This window comes from Ochotona princeps, chromosome 4 (assembly GCF_030435755.1).
Source record: "Ochotona princeps isolate mOchPri1 chromosome 4, mOchPri1.hap1, whole genome shotgun sequence".
NCBI classification, from domain to species: domain Eukaryota; kingdom Metazoa; phylum Chordata; class Mammalia; order Lagomorpha; family Ochotonidae; genus Ochotona; species Ochotona princeps.
In genome coordinates, this window is record NC_080835.1 from 27,346,575 (window position 1) to 27,367,728 (window position 21,154).

The 21,154-nt window shown below is 35.7% G+C and overlaps 1 protein-coding gene across 2 annotated transcripts in view; it reads left to right on the forward strand.

Annotated features, from left to right (window-relative positions):
• CCDC73 (coiled-coil domain containing 73) overlaps positions 1-21,154 on the forward strand; it is a 155,704-nt gene that overhangs the window by 130,717 nt on the left and 3,833 nt on the right. For both annotated transcript variants that reach the window (XM_058663213.1, XM_058663212.1), the window contains exons 13-17: positions 2,377-2,487; positions 6,093-6,227; positions 14,043-14,223; positions 16,210-17,673; positions 20,123-20,256. In XM_058663213.1, coding sequence (XP_058519196.1) covers positions 2,377-2,487; positions 6,093-6,227; positions 14,043-14,223; positions 16,210-17,673; positions 20,123-20,256 — 2,025 coding nt within the window. The remainder of the gene's footprint in view (positions 1-2,376; positions 2,488-6,092; positions 6,228-14,042; positions 14,224-16,209; positions 17,674-20,122; positions 20,257-21,154) is intronic.

Below are 21,154 nucleotides of genomic sequence, written 5' to 3' on the forward strand. Positions count from 1 at the left end.
TTGTTTTGGTTTGAGAAACAGTTAGCCTATTAGCATACTACTGGGAATGCTTAATAGAAGACAGAGTTGCAATTCTGAACCCAATGATGAGACCTCCAAGACCAGGTTCCTCAATTAGGAGACAGCTAGCCTAAGTTCCAAAAAGGATATTAATGGAGGATTTTTTCTGGGTAAGCTAGTGTTTCCACCAGACAGTGTTGTAGCCACTTCAATTAAACCTGTACAATAAAATTACTTCAGCCAAATAGAGAAATCCACCATTTGAAGAAACTTGTCAGCTATTTAAAAGCTCATTCTTTAAATATTCACATTTGATAAGGATTATTGGACATTTGAAGAAACCCTCATATGAAAAAAAAAAGGGAGGAAATAATTAAATTTTAAAAATTTAACAAAAATATGTGTACTAATCTAACAATAAAGAGTTGGGAATAAAGAAACACTCAGAATAAAAGGAAAGCCTTAAATAAGTTAGCAAATGTAAAAATTACATCATAAAGAATTCCTCAGCCCTGGAGCAATGAAACCAACAGTGTCTCAGAACTATTGAAAGCACTTAAGCAGTTCCCTTGGACATTCTTCTCCATGTAGGGGATCCTAGGCTGACATCAAGTGGCCTTCCTTCATACCAGGGTACTGATTTGGTTTGGCTGCTAGGAGCAGTCCCCTGCCTCCCTCCTCCTCACTTCATCACTTCACATACAGGAGGGGAACAAACCGGGAGCTTTTGTCTCTCCCACTTTGTCCCGTGTCTCCACCCTGCCTGGCCTAATCAGTGGTCCACATGAGTATACATCTTTTTCAACTATATAAACAACATCAAAACTAAAACAATTTTTAAAAATTATAATGAAAAGGTTAGTTTATTGATGTTGATGTGATCTTCTATAAAGTAGGGTTAGAAAAACAAGATGGAAAACAGGAAGAAAGAAAATTGGGAGTTAAGTCCCAGGAGTGTGTAGTTTTCAGAGTATACAGAAAAAATTTTGTAGGGAGAAGCATAGATCATAAAATTAATGCAAACATGTTACTCAGGTTGAAGGAAAATGAATTTTTTTCATTTTGGAAGTGAATTTATTAATATATGACTTTAGTATATAGCTAAATATTTAGAAACTTCTGTGTTATAAGCAACAATAAGTTAAGGAAATTCGGCCCTTGCTAATATTAATAATATCCTGAAATAGAAGGAGTGAAAATAGAAATTCATTTTGGGTACCCTGGAATGATAGCAGCTTGTGAGATAGAGGAGCATCTTCATGGCAGAACTATAATGTGCTTTTTATTGGGTAAACTGCCATAACCTTGTAGAGTAATACATCAAATGTAGTTGAGATGGAATGTCTTATATGGGATACTTCTGCAGCCTTTAATGTGAGATGGCTGAGTATGGTTATATACGAAGAAAACAAGGCATACTATGATTTTAGAAAGGTAGGTTACACAGTATGTACATATGATATGATCTCATCAGTATTTAAATATATATATATATATATATATATATATATATATATATACGCACACATACTTGTATGCCTTCCAGAAACTTTCTGGAAGGATACACAGAAGCTGTTACAGTGATTATTTCTGGATATAACTTTCTTGGTTATTTCCTTTTGTGTGGCCTGACGTTTTTATCATGAGTGTACATAATCTTAATAAAGATGAACAAAAGAACTTGAGTATTTCAGGTGTATTAGATATGTAGGTAAGCATTTACACTGTTTGCATTTATAGAAATTTACTTGGCTCATCAGAAGACATTGAAGAAACAGCAACACTAATGACACTGAATTAATATCTTTAAAATTCTAGTCTTAGAAAAGACTTGGTAGTATTTTTACTTTTTAAAAGCTTTTTTTTGGAGGTAGTGTGAAAATTCTCCAACATCAACTTGAAGAAGTAATTGTTAATATGATAAATATTTAACTTATGCTAAAATGTGAATTTGGAGCTAAATTAGTTTTTATGGGTTTCTAGCTGGTTCTGAAATACATGGTCTGAAAAAGTGTTGTGTGGTAGTTAAAATTTTTAGTAGTGTTGGGCTGAATTGTGCTACATTTCATACTTTTCAGTCCTGTATTTTATATTACTTTTTCAGTACATTAAAACTTACGCAGTGAAACTGAATAATGGCAATGTTTTTATACCCTTTTATAGCCTTTTCTTTATCATAACCTCCCCCTATTTCCTGTAAGCTAAACTATAAGCACCTTTATGTTAATTTATGAAAATTATTGTTGAGATAGCACATTACCACTGATCTGTATGGCACTTTCAGCATGTTTAAAGCAAAGGTCCAAGCAACATAAAACACATCAAAATTCATTAATGTGGTATTGATTATTTTTTGGATAATTAATTTTATTGCAGACCCTTGAAAGAGATAATGAGCTGCAAAGGGAGAAGATAAAAGAAAATGAAGAAAAGTTCCTTAATCTTCAAAATGAGCACGAGAAAGCACTAGGAACTTGGAAGAGACATGTAGGTTGATTAAATAATAAAATATTAGAATATTTTTAAGTAATGGTGTACATTTAAATGACTATTAAATGCTAAGAAATTATTATATAAGTAATATACAAAGAAAGTCAGACATATTTTTCTTGCATTCATATTTCCAAAAAGTAAATGCTTTTTAACAGCTAACTTTAATAAAATTATCTGCAAAGTTTTCATGCTTGAAGGAGCACATATTAGTGTGTATGAGAAAATATATGCTAAATAAACCTCCATAAGTGATTAAGAAAAATTAATTTAACATTTCATACAACCTGTGCAAAGTATTTTAGCAAATGATTAAATAATTATGTTTCCTATTAGTAGCTTATCTATTTATTTTTTCAATTTTGTTAAGATGTATTAGTGTCAGATCTAGAGCATGTATCCAGAAGTTAAGTTCTATTAAAGTAATATCATAAAAGTTTTGTGTGTTGTTAATATGGCTATTTATGTGTATTTTTTACATTGAATTTTACTTTCCATTAAGTAGATAATAAAAATAATATAAAGTGATGTAACTATTGAGTTGTGAAATGTAAAGCTTCACTTTCAAAATTGATAGGTCCCAAAAACTGATCATTCAATTTTAATATCAGTTTTAATTGCTTTTTTGTTTCAAAAGAATTACAGAGTAGAAAGTCAGTATTTGAGTTTCTGAGTTCAATTATACTATGTAATTATATATTACATGATGTTTATACAAATACAGTTTGACATGATTTTCTGTAGATAATTTTAATTTAAATATTATATAAAGAACATGTTAACTTGTAACTAACATTTTCTGAATTTACAGTTTGAAGCATTGAAGTCTTCACTGATGATTTTGAAATGTTTAACTCAAATCTAAGATTGTGCTTTGTTGTATCAGAATGCTAAAAATTTTTATTGTATATTCTATAATGTAAGGCTATCATTAAGCAATAAGCATATTAATCTTGATTTTAACTTCAGTTAACCTACCTTGCATCTCAGTATGTCCTTCTTAACCTCAATGGAATTGGTCCTGTCAGAGTAAGGAAAACACTAAAGTTAAAAATAATATAAAATTAAATATACCAAGCTTGCTACACATACATTAAGAGATTCAGTGAGCTAAGAGTTAAACATTCATTTTCTGTGATTACATTACAACTATGCTCCAATTTGAATCAAAAATAAGCATTTTGCTAATGAAGCCTCATCTATAAATTTGAACAACATTTGTTGTGTCTAATTTTTCTTCTGTGATGATTCCACTTTAATAATACTAAATAGAATGTAGTCAAGTAAGAAAATCTCATTTTCTTGAATGTGAGATTAAATCTACTCTTTGATTTTATATTTCTCATCTCTAAGTTTTTGGTTATTTTTGAGTGAAGGATAATATTAGTATAGCTACAAGTGGATCTGTTTTTATAAGAAAAATAAAGATAAAATTAAGTAAAACCATATAAACTATTATTTTATATTTGATTATTCAAAAATGAATAGTGAAAGGAAGTAATCCTAAAATAGCTTAGTATACGTTATTAGATGTCATGTTTAAAGTTCATTGAAATGTTATAAATAACAGTGTTATGTGTGTCTGTTTTGAGTTGACTAATTACAGAGCTGATGGCTATGTTTAGACAAAAATTAGGATATTCAGGAATTATTTAGGGAAGCAGGGGTCAGAAAAGAAACCCAATCTGCAACATATATTGAGTGAATACTATACGGTAGGCAGTATTGGAGGCACTGGATTTTTATAGATGCCTAAATTACAATTACCAAAGAGTACACAGCTCTGAAAAGACAGATTACTATAGAATGAAACTTAATAGTTATGTAGCTGTAAAAAATATAGCAAAGAATTTAAAAAATAATGAAATAAATCACACCCTATAGGTAAGTTTAAAAAGTTTTAAAAAAAGATTGACACTAGTGTTTTACCTTGAAAGATAAATAGGAATTCACTAGATGGGAGGTACTCATTCCCAAACCTTCCCATTCCATCCTGTGGCATTCCTTAAGAATTGGGGAAAAGTCATGAAGACACGGCACTGTATTTCCAATATAATGACTAGTCTGCTCAGTTAATAGCAGGGTATGTTTTCATGACACTTGAAAATAAGTTACCTTTTAAAAGGCTCCTTACTAATGGAGCTGAATTTTCTAAGAAGTGTATATACTGAGAATTTAAAAGCAGGTAAGTGACATGGGCGTGTCTGTGCTTTAAAAATATATCTATTGTAACAGTATAAAGAGTAGATTTATAGAAAGAGATCAGTAAAGAACGTTATAATGAGCATATAAGGATGTGAATTGGAGGCAGAGTCAAGAGAACAAAGAGGGATACATGCAGGAAGCATTTTAGAAGAATTGGCAAGATTATTCACATTGTGTGTATGATGGACATTGAGAGGATAATCTCAATGTGTAGCAAAGGTCCATCATAAAAGTCAAATATGTCTCTGAGATGAGCATTATGTCTAGATTGATGATGTATTGGCTGACAAAAGGAATAAAGGAGAAGTAAATTAATTATTCATAAAAACTACTCATTTTTATTGAGAATTAGATTTACAGAGAGAGAAGGAAAGAGAAAGAGGGAGAGATCTTTCATTTACTGCTTTGCTTCCCAAATGGCCACAACAGCCAGAGCTGAGCTGAGCTGAAGCCAGGAGCCAGACACTACTTCTGGGTCTCCAATTGGGTGCAGGAACCCAAGGACCTGAGCAATCCTCGGCTGCTTTCCAGGCCACAGTCAGAGAGCTGGATTGAAAGTGTAGCCGCTGAGATTTGAACCAGTAGTCATAAGGGATGCCAGCACTGCATCTTTCCAAGGAAAATTTTGTTGAAAAGGAATATTGGGTTTAATTGAAAACTGTTGAATTTGTTGTGCGAGCAAAGAGGCCTGGCTTGAAATGTATGTCGTGCATTTGGAAATGGGAGCCTAATCTTAGGAGAAAGGCTGGGAGAAATAACATTTAAGTTTTATTAGCATAAGGGTGAAAAACGAAGTTGTACATGAAATAAAATCACTTAGAGAGTGATGGAGGAATTGAAGAGAATATGGACAAAAGAAGAAAGAATTTTGGGGAATGCCAGCATTTGGTGGATGAGTGTTGTTGAGGCAGGAGGGGAAAAGGGGGCGGAGCTGATAAGAGAAGAATGGAAGCCAAGAGAGGAGGAATGTTTGAGCACAATAGTATATAACCAGTGTGAGCAAGCTGAGAGCGTGAGAGAACATATTTGTGGGCTGAGAAGATGCTGACTCAGTGTGTGAGAAATTGAGAATAGGCACAAGGGGAGATGAGTGCTGAAGCTAGGACAAAGGGAAATACTTGACAAAGAACGCATGGAGAAGCGAGCTTTGGAAAAGCAGTATTTTGCACATATAGATAAAAGGATGATTTAAAACAGACAAGATTGAAGGGAAAAAATCATATGATTATAACTGCTGGCACCTCTAAAGAATAATACACATAGTTGTAGGATTTGTGGAAGGCATTTAAAAAACTATGGCTTTTAGTAATTTGTGGGGGTTTTTTGAAATAATTAAAACTTAATAAAGTACTTTCAGGCAAGACATACTTGCTCATTTTTATTAAATGTTGTAATAGATTGAAGATCTTAATGAAGAAATTAATGAGGTTAAAAATGAATTATCATCACTTAAGGAAACTCACATTAAATTACAAGAATATCACAACAAGTTTTGCAATCAGAAAAAGTTTGAAGAAGACAAAAAGTTTCAGGTAAGATTCAAGCATATGAGGGGAGGATACAAAATGACATAGTAATTAGAACCATAGTTGATGATTTTCTATTTGTTCTATGTTTCACACTTCCCACATTTAAAAAAATGAATAATACCATGTAGTCTGTCACACATTTTAGTTAATTTTCATAGGCAGTATGACATAAGGATCTAGGGATATTTATCTGAAGATGGATTTCTTGTCATTCTAGCATAGAATTTGCTGAAAAAACTCTTTTTTTCCTTGGTCATGGTATGGTATTTGAAAATCACTTGACCAGGTATATGCCAACTGTATTTTTGTAACATTTCTTAAATATTACACACACACACACACACACACACACGTATATGGTTAAGCAGTATTACACTGTTAGTGTATATTTGTGAGAAATTTTAAAATATAGTCCTGGGGTTTTGTTGTTTTTGGAATTTGTTTTTGCCATGCCAGGTACTCCATTCAACAGTATCATTTTTAGAGTTATTTTTTCAGTTTTTAAAAAGATGTATATAGAATTTTTTGAGATTGTGTTGGGTCTACAGTAATTTGCAAAGTATTGACATCTTAAGAGGATTATGTCTCTTAATTCATGAACCTAGCTTAGCTTTCTTTCCATTTATTTGGATATATAAAAAAATCTCAGAAATATTTGATGTTCTTATTGTGCATCTTGATTGAGATGGTGTTGAATCTATGCAGAAATTTGCAAAGTATGGACGTCTTAATGTTAGTCCATGAACATTGTATAGCTTTTCATTTTATTTAATTGGATATGTAAAAATATATCTCAGAAATTGTAAATACTTTAAAATTAATGTTATAGTGATTTTTCTTGTTGAACTGGGTTTCCTTTGTGTTTGATCATAATATCTGAGAATTCAAAGCGGTTTTTTCCTAAAATTTGGTATGGATTTTGTTTCTTTTTCTCAGTTGACTGAATTCACTAGGGCCCTGGAATACAATGTTGAATACAAGTTGTGAGACTGTGCATGCTCATCAGCTGGAGAGTATTTACTTTTTCACCATTTCATGCTGTATTAGCTGCCGGCCTTTTTTAGTACTATTTGGCTGAGAACATTTCCTTCTGTTCATGATTTGCTGAGTTTTTATCATAAATGAAGTTTAATCATGAATGGTTGTAAAATTTTGTCAGATGCTTTTCTTGTTTTGATTAAATTGATCACGTTGTATTTATTATGCTTATATTAATGTGTCGTTTTCCAAACATCAAAGTAAGCTTGGATTCCTATAATGAATTTCAGTTTGTTGTGAGGTGTGTTAACCCCTCCCCCTTTTGTTAAGATTTACTTATGTTTATTGGAAAATCAGATTTAGAGAGAGAAGGAGAGACAAAGACCGAGTGGTTGTGAAGGCCGGAGCTGAGCCGATCAGAAGCCGGGAGTTTCTTCCTGGTCTCCCACATGGGTGCAGGATCCCAATACTTTGGGCCGCTCTGACTGCCTTCCCAGGCCACAAACAGGGAGCTGGATGGGAAGTGGAGCTGCCGGGATTTGAACCAGAACCCATATGGGATCCTGGTGTGCATTCAGGGTGAGGACTTTAGCCACTAGGTTATTGTTCCAGGAGCCCCTTTTTTGTTTTTAATGACTGAATTGGAATTGCTAATTATTCATGAAGGATGTCATCTATAGATTTTATTTGGGTTGTTTTTGTACTGTTTTGGTCTGATTCCAGTGTCAGCAGTAATACTAGTCTCATAAACTGAGTTGCAATATATTCTTTCCTCCTGAATTTAGAAGAGTTTGCATAATACTGGTGTTAGTTCTTTATTAAATGTTTATTAATTATGAAAATTTACCAGTAAGGCTATCTGTGATTTCTCTTTATAAGAAAGTTTTTAATAACAAAGTATTTAAATTGTTAACAGAGCTGTTTAGATACTCAGTTTTTTATTTTGCGGGCATGCAGAAAAGGGTTAACATAGGAAGCCTGTAATTACTATCCTTTGTAACGCTTACTTATAAGTAAACTTGATTCTTACCTGGTCTGCAAACTCAAGAGTTGAAAAGGGTTCTCATCATCCTCTAAGTGATGAGACTGGTTTCCTTGACCTAAAGTGTTAATACAAACAGAGCAGTTTTGTTCTAGCAATTTGGAAGTTCAAAAACATGCTAGACAGAAAATATCTTCATGACTAGCCCACGTCCCCAAAATCTTGGCAGAGAGTCTATTATGAACTGTCTGTAGAAACAGTTCACAGGATGTCAGAGTACTGCATGATTAGCCTATCTTGTGTGACTCCATCAGAATGCAACTTTTAGAAGCTTGTACCTGGTTTCCTCCTGACCATGGCAGGTGCCTTTCCTTACCTCATTCTGCTGTAATAAATCTTCACAAAGTAAGATGTGGTCTTGGGAACTCCAAGCACAGCTTAAATAATTGTAAAAACTTCTTTAAACTTTTGTTTGAGAGAAGTTGGGAGGCATAGGAAAAGAGAAATAGTGCTCCTTCATCCATTGGTTAACTTTCCCAATACATTCAATGTGTGAGCCTGGGCTGGGGCTGCAGCCAGGAATGTAATCCAGTCTCTCAAACAGGTGGCAGGAATCCAATCCCTCGAGCCTTTTCTTCTGCCTCTCAGTCTGCATTAGCTGGAAACAAGTTAGGAGCCAGAGCCAGAAATAAAACCCAGTTACTCTGATGTGGACTGTTAGTATATAAACTGCTAAACTAAAATGCCCCTTCCCAGTTTAGGTAATTTTTTCTTTCAATAAGCTTCATATAAATGGTCATATTTATTGCCCTAGGGTTTCTTATGATATTCCTTCCTTATCATATTCATCTATAGGATGTGTGTTAATGTCCCTGTTTTATTGTTAATATTTGTGATTTGTTGTGTCTCTACCCTCCAAAGCGTAGTTAGAGGTTTTTCAATTTTATTGATCATTTCAAAGAACTAGTTGTAGACTTCATGGTTTCCCTGTAATGTTTGTTCCTTTGCTATTTTATTCATCTTTGCCATTAAAACTGTTACTTCCTTTATTCTACTTGCTTTGGTTTTAGTTTTTTTTTCCTGGCTATTTAAATTTGAATCTTTTTAAAAAAGATGTCTTCATCTGTTTGAAAGAGTTACAGAGAGAGGTTGGAGGGGACAGGAAAAGAAAGAGCTCTTCTACCCACTGGTTCATCCCCTAGATGGTTGCAATGGCTATGGCTGTGCCAGACTGAAGCTAGGAGTCAGGAGCTTCATCTAGATCTCCCATGTGGGTGGCACGGATCCATACACCTGGACCATCTTGTACAGCTTTTCCCGAGCCATTAGCAGGGAGCTGGATTGGAAGTGGGACAGCCAGATGTAAACTGATGCCAATATGGGATGGCAGTATCACAGGTAGGGACTTTATCCATTACAGCATGATGGTAGCTCCAAGTTAGAATCTTAAAACATTGATGAATTTGCCTTTATTTTATGAGCATTCACAGCTGTAAGAATTCTTGCAAGCACTGCTTTAACTGCATTCCACAGATTGTGATGTTTTCGTTTTCATTGAGTTAAATGATTTTAAGATTTCCCTTTTGAGATCTTCTGTAAAGAATTCAGATTCCAAATAGAAAATTTCCAGATGCATTTCTAATGAAGTTTTAAGTATAATTTGGTTTAGAGAAAATTCTGATTAGACTTTCATCCTTTCAGATATATTGCCATTTGTTCGTTGGTCAAGTATATCGTGTATCTTGGAGAATAGTTCCAGTGTCCTTTAAGAGCTTATGTATTCTGCTATTTGAGGAGTGTTTAAATGTCAATAAGTCAAATTGGTTGGTCATATTCTTGTCTTCACTGTACTTTTTGTTTGTGTATGTGTACTTTCTGTCAGAGAATATTGGGAACTTTAATTGTAACTGTTAATTTATTTTTTTCAGTTCTGTTGACTTTTTTCTTAATGTGCTTTTAAGCCCTGTTTTCAAGTGTATGATGATTGTTACGGCACATTTATAATTTTTTAAAGATTTATTTATTTTTATTAGAAAGGTAGATTTATAGGTAGGAGAGACAGAAAGATCTTCCATCTGCTGCTTCACTCCCCAAATGGCCTCAAAAGCCAAAGCTGAGCTGATCTAAAGCCAGGGGCCACCTACAGGTCTTCCATGTGAATATAAAGCACCTTAGCTTTGGGCCATCTTCAACTGGTTTCCCTAGCTACAAGCAGGGAGCTGGATGGAAAGTGGAATAGCCAAGACACAAATTGGCACTTATATGGAATGCTGGTGTTTGATGGTAGAGAATTAGTGAATTGAACCGTCATGCCAACCTCCACATTCATGATGTTATGACTTACTGAAATAATTGACCTTTTTAGTTTAATTAAGTATGCATTTCTAAAATTTTGGAGTTGTTTATTCTGAGGTCTGTTTTTCATTTATTGTCTGAGCTATGGCCAAAGGGTCAAAACTAGCCCAATATTAGTTTATATATATAATTACCTTGAAACATAACCATAAATACAGATGCATGTACCCAACTCCAGTGAACTATGCACAAAAAGGATTAAAACACTAACCTTTATCTTGTATATATTTTACCACAATAGCAATATGCCAGAGAGCAGCTCCAGCCGAGTTCAGAACTCGAGAAGGGTGCTTGGAGTAGGCGTAAAGAGGAAAGAAATGAACCACTACAATTTCAGGATTATAATGGACAGTGCAAGAAAGCTTTCCCCTGTGTTTATACAGAAGCAGTCACAAGCTCTGGCACAGACTTTTTACCGCATGGTCAAGTGGGTGTTTCCAAGGGTAATTCTGTTTGTTTTACCTTAAAACTCTCAATAGAAGTTCTCAATAGACGGTGCATATCAATCAGTAACAGATTCCTACTACAATCCTCATTGTAAAGCTTAATCTTGAGTCAGTTAAGGGAGGAAATGCATTACAAGAAAGGGGGAACCTAAAGATCAATGCTGGTCATATTGGGGCAGCAGATGCAGAAACAAGAAGAATTGTAAAAGGCCCTTTGGCAAGACTTAGCAGCAGCATCAACTTCCAGACTTGCATTGATAGTAAAGACCAACTCAGCACTAGCAGACAATGCTTAAATAGATTACAGAATTCTCAGTGGAGTTGTCCTTTGTCCATGCAAAGGGAGGTAGAACTATTTTCGAGGTGGTTGTAGAGACATCCACAGGGCCTTGCCATGCAGCGGGAAAGTCCTTGTGGTCTTGCTTGCAATGGAACAATTCTCTTCACACCTTTGTGTCTTTTTAAAAAAGATTTATTTACTTTCATTGGAAAGGCAGATTTACAAAGAAAAGGAAAAACAAAGATAGATTCTCTCTCTACCAGTTCACTCCCCAAGTGGCCACAGTGGCTGGAGCTGAGCTGTTCTGAAGCCAGGAGTTTCCTCTGGGTCTCCCATGTGGGTGCAGGGTCCCAAGGCTTTGGACCATCCTCCACTGCTTTCCCAGGCCACGATTAGAAGTGGAGCAGCTGGGACACAAACTGGCACCCACATGGGATCTCAGCACATGCGGAGTGAAGATTTAGCCACTGAACAATCTTGCCAGGCCTAATAATTTGTTCTTTTACTATAACCAAAATGGTCTTTCCAATTATGTTATAGAATTCATTCCTTACTTAAAACCCTTCAGTGACTTTTCAGTGTCTTCCTGATAGAGTTGCAGTTCCATCGCATGCTTAGTGGCCTACACTCAGCTTGCCTGAAGCCTCCTTTCTCTCTTCTCCTGCCAGCGTCTAAGCTCCAGCTGAACTAAATCACTGAGTTCTGTGAATAGAGCATCTAGCATCTGACCTGCTCTCAAGCTTCTAGATCTGCCATTGTTCCCCGAAATGCTCTGTTCCCATTCAGGCCCCCGTCCTACTTTGGGTCCGTTGACCTCTTCTTCCTCTGAGGAGCCTTTACTCTGCTCCCCCAGGAGCATCCTGTGTTTCGTGCGTGCTCCCAGTAGCCTGCATTTATCTCAAGTAATAGCATTTACTAGATTTTGTAAAAGTTGCCTCTTAAATATTCTACTGTCTTCATCCCAGGCTTGTAAATCTTTTGAGGAATGAGATTTCATTTTGTTCATCATTATATCCCAAGGCCTAGTGCAGCATTTCATATACATACGTATCCTAAACGTGGAGAGGGGAGAAGCATGTTGAATTGAGTCTGTTTTAAGATACATAAAAAATTCATTTCAAAGTTTACCTGCCATGTTTACTTTGCTTTTCAAGAGGGGTGGATTATCCATTACCTGTAAGAATATTTCAAAAAGTTTATTGAAAATGTGTTATGAAGTAAAATGTAGATTTCAAAGCTTTTGCCCCAGGATAAGTATCTTAATTCCATTTTTCCACTAGCTTTTTGAAGTTTACTTGTATAATATATGGTATATAAGGTAATCTATGCATGTTGTAAGGATCTTCATTTAAGTTGTTTTTTTTTTTTTGCCTTTTCCAAGGTATTACTTGTTTTATTATTGTTTGTCAAGCTTTTCTTTTTGAAGGATTTAATGGGTACTACCCATGGTACACTAGAAATCCTATTTGGCTGAAAAGATTCATTCTTCTATAAATTGCTGATAGATGTGATCATTTCCACCTATCAATAGGACTAGCAGCAATAAAATAATAAAACGGGATAGATATAAATTCAAGGAGAAACCTCCCAGCTTTGAGTTCTGTTCATACTGCTCTCCTTGGAAAACGGAGCTGCAGGACAGCTGCGAAGCGCATGAAGATTCATTTAAGTTTAAGACTGTGTAAAATCTAAGTGATCTTGTTATGAAAAGGATTTTATTAGACGTAGTGAAAAAATTTTCCATTTTCTAATAGAATTTTTTTTCAGAAAATCTTTTTTAAAAAGATTTATTTTTGCCGAGCTGATCAGGAGACAGGAGCTTCTTCTGGATCTCCCAAATGGATGCAAGGGCCCAAGGACTTGAGACATTGTCTCTGCTTTCCCAAGCCATAACCAGGGAGCTGGATGGGAGGTAGAGCAGCCAGGACATGAACTGGTACCCATATTGGATATAAACTCCACAGGTAGGGGTTTGGCCTATTATGCCATGGTCTTAGCCCTCAAATAGAAACATTTTTTAAAGATCTGTTTATTTGGGCCCGGCGGCGTGGCCTAGTGGCTAAAGTCCTCACCTTGAACTCCCCGGGATCCCATATGGGCGCCGGTTCTAATCCCAGTAGCTCCACTTCCCATCCAGCTCCCTGCTTGTGGCCTGGGAAAGCAGTTGAGGACGGCCCAAGGCTTTGGGACACTGCACCCGCATGGGAGACCCGGAAGAGGTTCCTGGTTCCCGGCTTCGGATTGGCGCGCACCGGCCTGTTGCGGCTCACTTGGGGAGTGAATCATCGGAGGGAAGATCTTCCCCTCTGTCTCTCCTCCTCTCTGTATATCTGACTTTGTAATAAAAATAAATCTTAAAAAAAAAAAAAAGATCTGTTTATTTGAAGGAGTTGCAGAGGGAGATACAGACAGAGAGAGAGACATCTTCCACAGGCTGGTTCATTACCCAGATTACTGCAGTAGCCAACACTAAGCAAGGCCAAAGCCTGAAGCCAGGAGCTTCATCCAGGTCTCCCATGTTTGTCACCGGTACCTAAATACTTGGGTTATCTTCTACTGCTTTTCCCAGACCATTTGCATGTATCTGAACAGAAAGTGGATTAGATGGGGCAGGAGCTAGTTTCCATATGGGATGATGAGGCTTTACCTGCTACAAGTAGAAGTTGTTAATGCCTCAATTGAAACATGGATTCTGTTTTTTCTCAGACAAGTTGGTTCTATTGTTTTATTCTTTTAAATTCATTTATATTAAAGGAATCCTTCCCATTTTACACTAGAATGTTCCACAGATAAGTAATGAAAACTGTGAAATGTCAGCTGAGAAATCAGAAAATGCCATCATAAAGAAAAATAATTCTGAGCAAGAAATAATGGAAGATAATACTGAGAGTCTGAGTGGTAACAGAGAAAACAAGGAAAAGAAAGAATGCCTACCTAGCGAAGAAACTAATGAAAAAGGTAACTTGAAAATGGGTAACTTCTAGCTTGAGGTTTTTCCGCCATAGATAAAGACTGCCACAACATTATGTTGGACATTCTACAGAATTTAGGGGACTATCAATCAAGTCTTTGGTTTGAAGCATGGTATCATAGATGGAAAAACAGATGCCTTTTCATTTGTATACAAGTTGTTTCAGAAAGCTCATAGAAAAGGAAATTTAGAAGTTTATTTTGGTGGGCCTGGTGGCGTGGCCTAGTGGCTAAAGTCCTCACCTTGAACATACCGGGATGCCATATGCGTGCTGGTTCTAATCCCAGCAGCTCCACTTCCCATCCAGCTCCCTGTCTGTGGCCTGGGAAAGCAGCCGAGGACGGCCCAATGCTTTGGGACCCTGCACCCGTGTGGGAGACCCGGAAGAGGTTCCTGGTTCCTGGCTTCGAATCGGCATAGCACCAGCTGTTGCAGTCACTTGGGGAGTGAATCATCGGATGGAAGATTTTCCTCTCTGTCTCTCCTCTCCGTATATCTGAGTTTGTAATAAAAATAAATTAGTTAATTTTAAAAAAGTTTATTTTGGTACAAAAAAATGGAAACATGAAAAACAAAAGATCTTCAGTAAGTTCATGGAAATTGTATATTTTGTAAAATATATTATGAAAAAATGCATATATTAGAAAAATTTTTACTTCCATGGAATTTTAAATTCTATTTTTAAAAAGTTTTATTGATTTCAATTTTACTTGAAAAAATCTTCCATTTGCTAGTTCACTCCCCAGATGCCTACAACACCTGGACTGAGCTCAGAATTCAGTCTGAGTCTCCCACCCAAATGGCAGGGAGCAGATTACAGGATCCATTTGCTGCCTCCTAGGACCATATTCAGGAAGCTGAATCAGAAGATGGAAATACCAGGTTCCAACCAGGCACTCCACTGTGATCCGTGGGCATGCCAAGCAGTGTTTTAACTGCTGTGCCTTACACTGCTCTGAATTCCATTTCTCATGAGCCTTGTGAAGTACCTTTATATGTCAACAAAGCAAGCAAGCATCCTTTAAGCTGCTCTGCAACAGTCAATATGTATGACCAGTGTTTTGGGGGAAAATTGCAAGGTTGCCTCTCTTTGTCATCACTTCTTCCTTGACTTTTTACGTTCTGGTTTCTGCCTTCACTACTTTGCTGACCATATTATCAGGGTCACCAGTAGCTTTCTGATGAGCAGGCCCATGACATTTTTCATAATTCAAATGATCTCTCAGTAACCACTGAAGTAATTTACTAATTGTTCTATTTTGAAGAGTTGCTTAAACATGATACTGATTGAAAGTTTTCATACCTAGGCTGAACAGCCACTTGGTGGAGATGTTGTAGAGAGAATGATTGGTCTAGGAAAACCTTCAAGACCTGAACTGTGTATTCTAAATTAGCTTAACCATACTGGAAATTTGAAGTCCATGGTAGACCTAGGTTAATATAATTAGCATCTCTATTAAATGGAAATGTTCTGTACATTTTCCCAAAACTATCTTAGAGTTTGAACATATCATATGATAGTGGATAAAAAAGTGACAGTTTCCAGTTTTGAAGAAACTGGCATTTGCAGAACATTGCTGGACTGAGTAGTAATATGAATTAGAGTGTAACCTGATAACAGAAGCTAAGTTTTATCAACAGTGTGTTGTTATGGAATTAATGTAACATTAGAAAAATTAAAATGTTTTGCAGTATCTCAACTTACAAGCTTTTAAGCTAAAAATACTTTTGCTGTTATGAAATAAAAAATCATACAGGTAGAGCCAAACATTTAGCACCTGGATATATGCCTATACTGATAAAAATAACTCAATATTTAGGTAAAAATTTATGTTGTTATGCTCCTATAATTTATAACTATCCAACAAAATATGTAAGGCTAAATGTTTTTATAAAAATGGGTAATACAAATATGTTTTCTAAAAACAAGTTTTAGAGTGTAATAAAACTTCATTGTGTTCCCAACATGACAGATTTACAACTTTTCGAAAAAAAGCTAAAGGAAATTGATACTGTGGTATCTCAGGATGAAACTCCAAGTGAAACCTTGCTAGGCAACACTCTCTGTGTAGATAAAGAAATAATTATTCAAGAACAAACCTTGAATGTTACTGACTTAACAAAGTCAGTTGCTACAGAAGGAAAAGACAAGATGTGCTTGAAAAAAGACAATGTTTGTACAGAAGATAAATCATCAAATAATCCTTTTTTGGTGGTAGATACAGCAGTAGAAACAAAGAAACACCCAGAAATAACTGATTTTTCCCATGCAAATATACATGTGGAAGTTGAAAAAGGCCGAGCATTATTCAGCGGTATTTTAAATGAAATGTCTCACAATGTAAGTCATGGTAAAGATGTTTCTGAAAGTGAACCATCGAAACAACAGTTGAAATTGCTCCTGGGAACTCAAGAAAATGCTGCAAACAATGACATTACCGATAGTGGCCAGACCAAAGCGGATTTGGATTCATCTCTAGATGCAAAAGAGAATTCTGTTCAGTGTCAAAAATATGATTTACAGGATTCAAGTAATGTTATGTCAGAACATGAACAACAGAAAGGAAAGCAAGCACAACTGTTAAGTGAAAACAGTGAGTGCGGCGTATTGCCTTTTAAACAGCAAGTCTGTAATGATATCTCAGAAAACCCTGGACTGTCCGTTCCCTGTGATACAGTAATCAGTCACCCCATTTCATCAGCTGCTTTCCTGGGTGATTTAAAAGTACCTCTTCAGAACTCAGACAAAAATATTCAGATTATGCCTGTGTGTGTTAAACCAGACACAAGCCCTGAGGAAATAACTGTATGGAAAAATCTGAATGATACAAAAACTAATCAATTTCAGAATTGTTTGAAATATCTAGAAAGCAGTAGTCTGACCATTTCTGATCCACCAGTGGAGAGTGACAACAGTCTGACTTCACAAACCAAAGGCGTGAAAACTGTGGAAACACAGCTTTTGAATAAAGAAAATCAGATTGAAGTGAATCAGCTAACTGAAACCCCAAAGGCTGACCTCCTTTTTGTAAATGTTAACGAAAGGCAGCATTTATTGTTAAGTAACACAGAGAATACAGAGCCCTTAAATGACGTCATATCAGGGAAAATACACAGTGAAGGACAGCTGGAAGAATCACATTCATTTCACATAAAGCCTGCGGGAGATTTAGTAAACGGAAGTGGAAGGTCAGCCTTTGATCTTTCAACTTCAGATAAAAAACCCGAGAAAACTATAGTATACCTGAATTTTTTAGATCCCAGTCCTTGGTCAAATGTAAATCAAATTGAAAGTCAAACAGGGAGTACGTCAACTGCTTGCGTTCCCTTTTTACTGAAGGAGAGACCAACAGGCGCATCAGCATGCAAAAACATCCTGTCAGGGACTCTTCATAAAAATGTTGGTGTGCATGATAGCCAAAAGGATCTAGAATCAGGTAAGATAACAGAGGATTTTAGTTCTTAAAAACTGTTGATTTTTTTAAAAAGTCTCCAGATTGTATTCAAAATGAAAATGTTTATTATACTAATGGTCTTTTGCCCAAATGTAAAGTAGTATATGTGTTTATACATAACTGTAGAAAGTGGATTTTTTTGTTTTGTTCTTAATTTCCTTTATTTTATTAATTACATTGCATTATGTGACACAGTGTTATAGGCACTGGGATTCCCCCTAGCCCTTCCCAAACCCTCCCCCCGTGGTGGATTTCTCCACCTTGTTGCATTACCACAGTTCAAATTCAGTTGAGATTTTTTCATTGGAGGTATTTACCAAGCATAAAGTCCAGCATCTTATTGTCCTGGTAAGTTCAATGGTTTCTTGGAGAGACCATCTCTGGTCTGAAGGTAGAGCCGGCAGAGTATCATCCCAATCAATTAAAAGCCCCAACATAACATCAGCAACAATTTACAACATTATGGTATTAATTGACATGGTATTGATTAACCAATATGTTAAAAGCAAAACGCAAGTTCTTAACCACATCCTGTGGCTTCTTCATACACATTTCAATTTTGGTTTATATACTACCAGGTTCTATAGACCTTAAAATGGCTATAGATTACTGTTCAGCTGTCTCGTGTCTATTTTCATTTTAGCATTTAGCAGTTTATAGTGTTGAAGCATGATTTTGCTGAACCTGGTTGTTTTTTGGGTGGTCTGAACTGGCTTATAACTCTTAACAAGACGTGTGTCAACAGTTTAGGTACAGAAAATTTTTAGGAGGGGTGTGCAGAGAAATCCTCAATACCCCAGTGAGGAGTAACTAATCTTTGTGTCCCACCTAGTGAAGTATGAGTGAATAAAGTGGATTTATTTTTTTACTTAAATCTTGGGCAAAATAATGTGTATAATTACATTTTGGAAATGTTATCGCTAGCAAAAACAATAGTTCTGGGTCATGAATTTTAGCTAAGAAGCAACTGCTTGGTCTGATCTTTCATTTTTAGGACAAGTAAGTAAAGTAGTTGACGGTTTCTGCCAGTGTGCTTCTACTCAGCATCTCCCACAACCTTCTCAGAATCTCTGTCCTGTGTTGTCACTTTCTTCCTGTCATTTTTTCACCCTTCCCCCTAATGTTTCTATTTTAGTTGTCCCTACATTTAGCACAAATCTAGCTCATTCTTCATTTGTTACAACCATGTCTTGTGTTGCACATTGTCACCTTGGATATCTCCGAGACCCTTAGTTATCATGCACCTCTGTTAATACATTGAAATGTTAAATATCTTACAGAATAGAGGGTCTGTTTTAAAAACTGTCACATGAGTGAAACAATGTAGAAATTTTGCTTTAAAACTTACAAGCAGCAAAAAGAAAGTCAGTGAAATACCTATGACTTCTCAGTGATGGGTGTCAGAGCGGTGACATGCATTGAGGCGCATAGCCTTTACAACTAGTGTTTAAAAATACACATTTAGGGGCATGGGGAGGGGTGGGGGGGAATCCCAGAGCCTATGAAACTGTCACATATGCAAAATAATTAAAAAAAAAATAAAGAGATCGTGTAAATCTAAAAAAAAAAAAAAAAAAGTACAGAGAAAAGGTTTGTGTGGTCCTCAGATTTTAAAATGCCCTTTCAAAAAGGACATTTTTGAAGCTTAAAGTATTTGAGAATTAAAAACAAATTTGTTTACCAGCAGCAATTTAGGGAAAAACAGAAAATAGTGAAATATTGTATGCCCTCACCTCCCAAGGTACAATTTTTAAGCAAAATATATTATTTTAGATTCTATTAATTTTTAGCTCATCAGATACAGTTTCAGGAGCTGGTCTGTTTACCATTTTTTTAAAGCCCTTTAAAAGTAAATTTCACTAATGTAAGTAAGCCATTTAAGGGGAAGATGTCTAACATTTTACAGAAACTCAACTTGTGAAGTGCTCATACTGTACCTTTTAAGCTTTACAGTTGACATGTTCTGTAAATCCTTTTTATCTATTTATTAAAGCCCAGTGAGCCCTTTGTTAGCCCCATTCCTGTGGTCAGTTTCTTCAAATACAGCTGGTGAATCTGGTTTAGTTGTTGCAGCCTTTGCCCATTAGTCTGAATTGGTAAAATGTTCATTTTATGAAATAAGTGTGGACAATGCAGTAACCAGGGAGATAAGGATAACATTTTAGATGATTTGTTTCCTAAGATACTTAATTTGCTTCTCTTAATTTGAAATTGCAGTAATTGATGAGTTTTAGAAAGCAGAGTAACAGAATTTTGTTTTTCCTAAATAAAAGGCCTGATATTAACAGCCAAGTCCAAGAACTTATAAATACTCAAAATGGGAATTGTGCTTCTTAAATACAAAAGCATATGATCGGACAGAAACAAATTCAGTTACTACAGTGAGTACGTAGGGCATACAATTCAATTGTTGCCGTTTCCTTTTTGTCAGATCCTCCCAGGAAGAACAGAGTGGCAGACACTTTGAATAACTGGAGTATCCAAGCAGATCCCAGGGGAGGGCCCAGTGAGGAGAGGAATGCAACTGCAGAGACTTTTTATGATTCCTCTTTTCCCACAGAACATGTAAGTCAATTAAAAATATTGCCGAGCAGACCTTCGTGAGTTAATTCTACAGATATGTGTAGAACTGTACGCATCTGGATGCTTTAAGACCTAACTGATCTCCAAAATAATATCAGGAGGGCAATGTGGCACCATTTTTCACAATTAAGGTTGATAGAAAACAGCAGGAAAAAGTCACAGTGTATAAATCATATAGATATAATCCAGCCTGTTTGGGAAGGAGAGTGTGAGACATCATGTTGTATACTTCTATTTTGTACTCACATAATATAGAAATAATGGCATTTGAACATTTAAGCTTTTCCTAAGTTAACAAAGCTGCTGCTTAGATAAGCGCAATTTTTAATGATGCTTTTAATGATTTTTGGGAACTGAAATAAAAAGAAATGTTTCATTTCCGTTAGAGTACAGTGGTGTGAAAGGATCAAATACCTACAAAATGATGTAAGTATGATACATAATAAATAGCTAGCACAACTTTGAGGAGTGTAATTAGCAACTACAGCAGACAGGTACTTTGGCTAATTACTTGTACATCTGAGTATGCAAAATGTAGCAAAAAAAAAAATTCAGAGTCTGCAGATGATTGTACCAAAACATTGCAATTGCTAAAGGTTGCCTAAAAAGATATAAAAAGAATACTTGTAACAACTACTGACATTGTGTTGTTTCAAATTTTAGAGCTCCCCAAAATTAAAATTATACTGCACATCCATAACAAGTAACAGCTTTATTCATCACATTTTTTAATTTTTAAATTAGGGAAACCTCTAATAGCACCTCTCCCTTCCAGCAAATTGAAACAAAAATCTACACTCTTCACTTCTAAGAGTAGCAGTATAGTTTCAACTTGGTATACACAAATGTGTATCTTGAAAACATAGTGACTAAAGAGCAG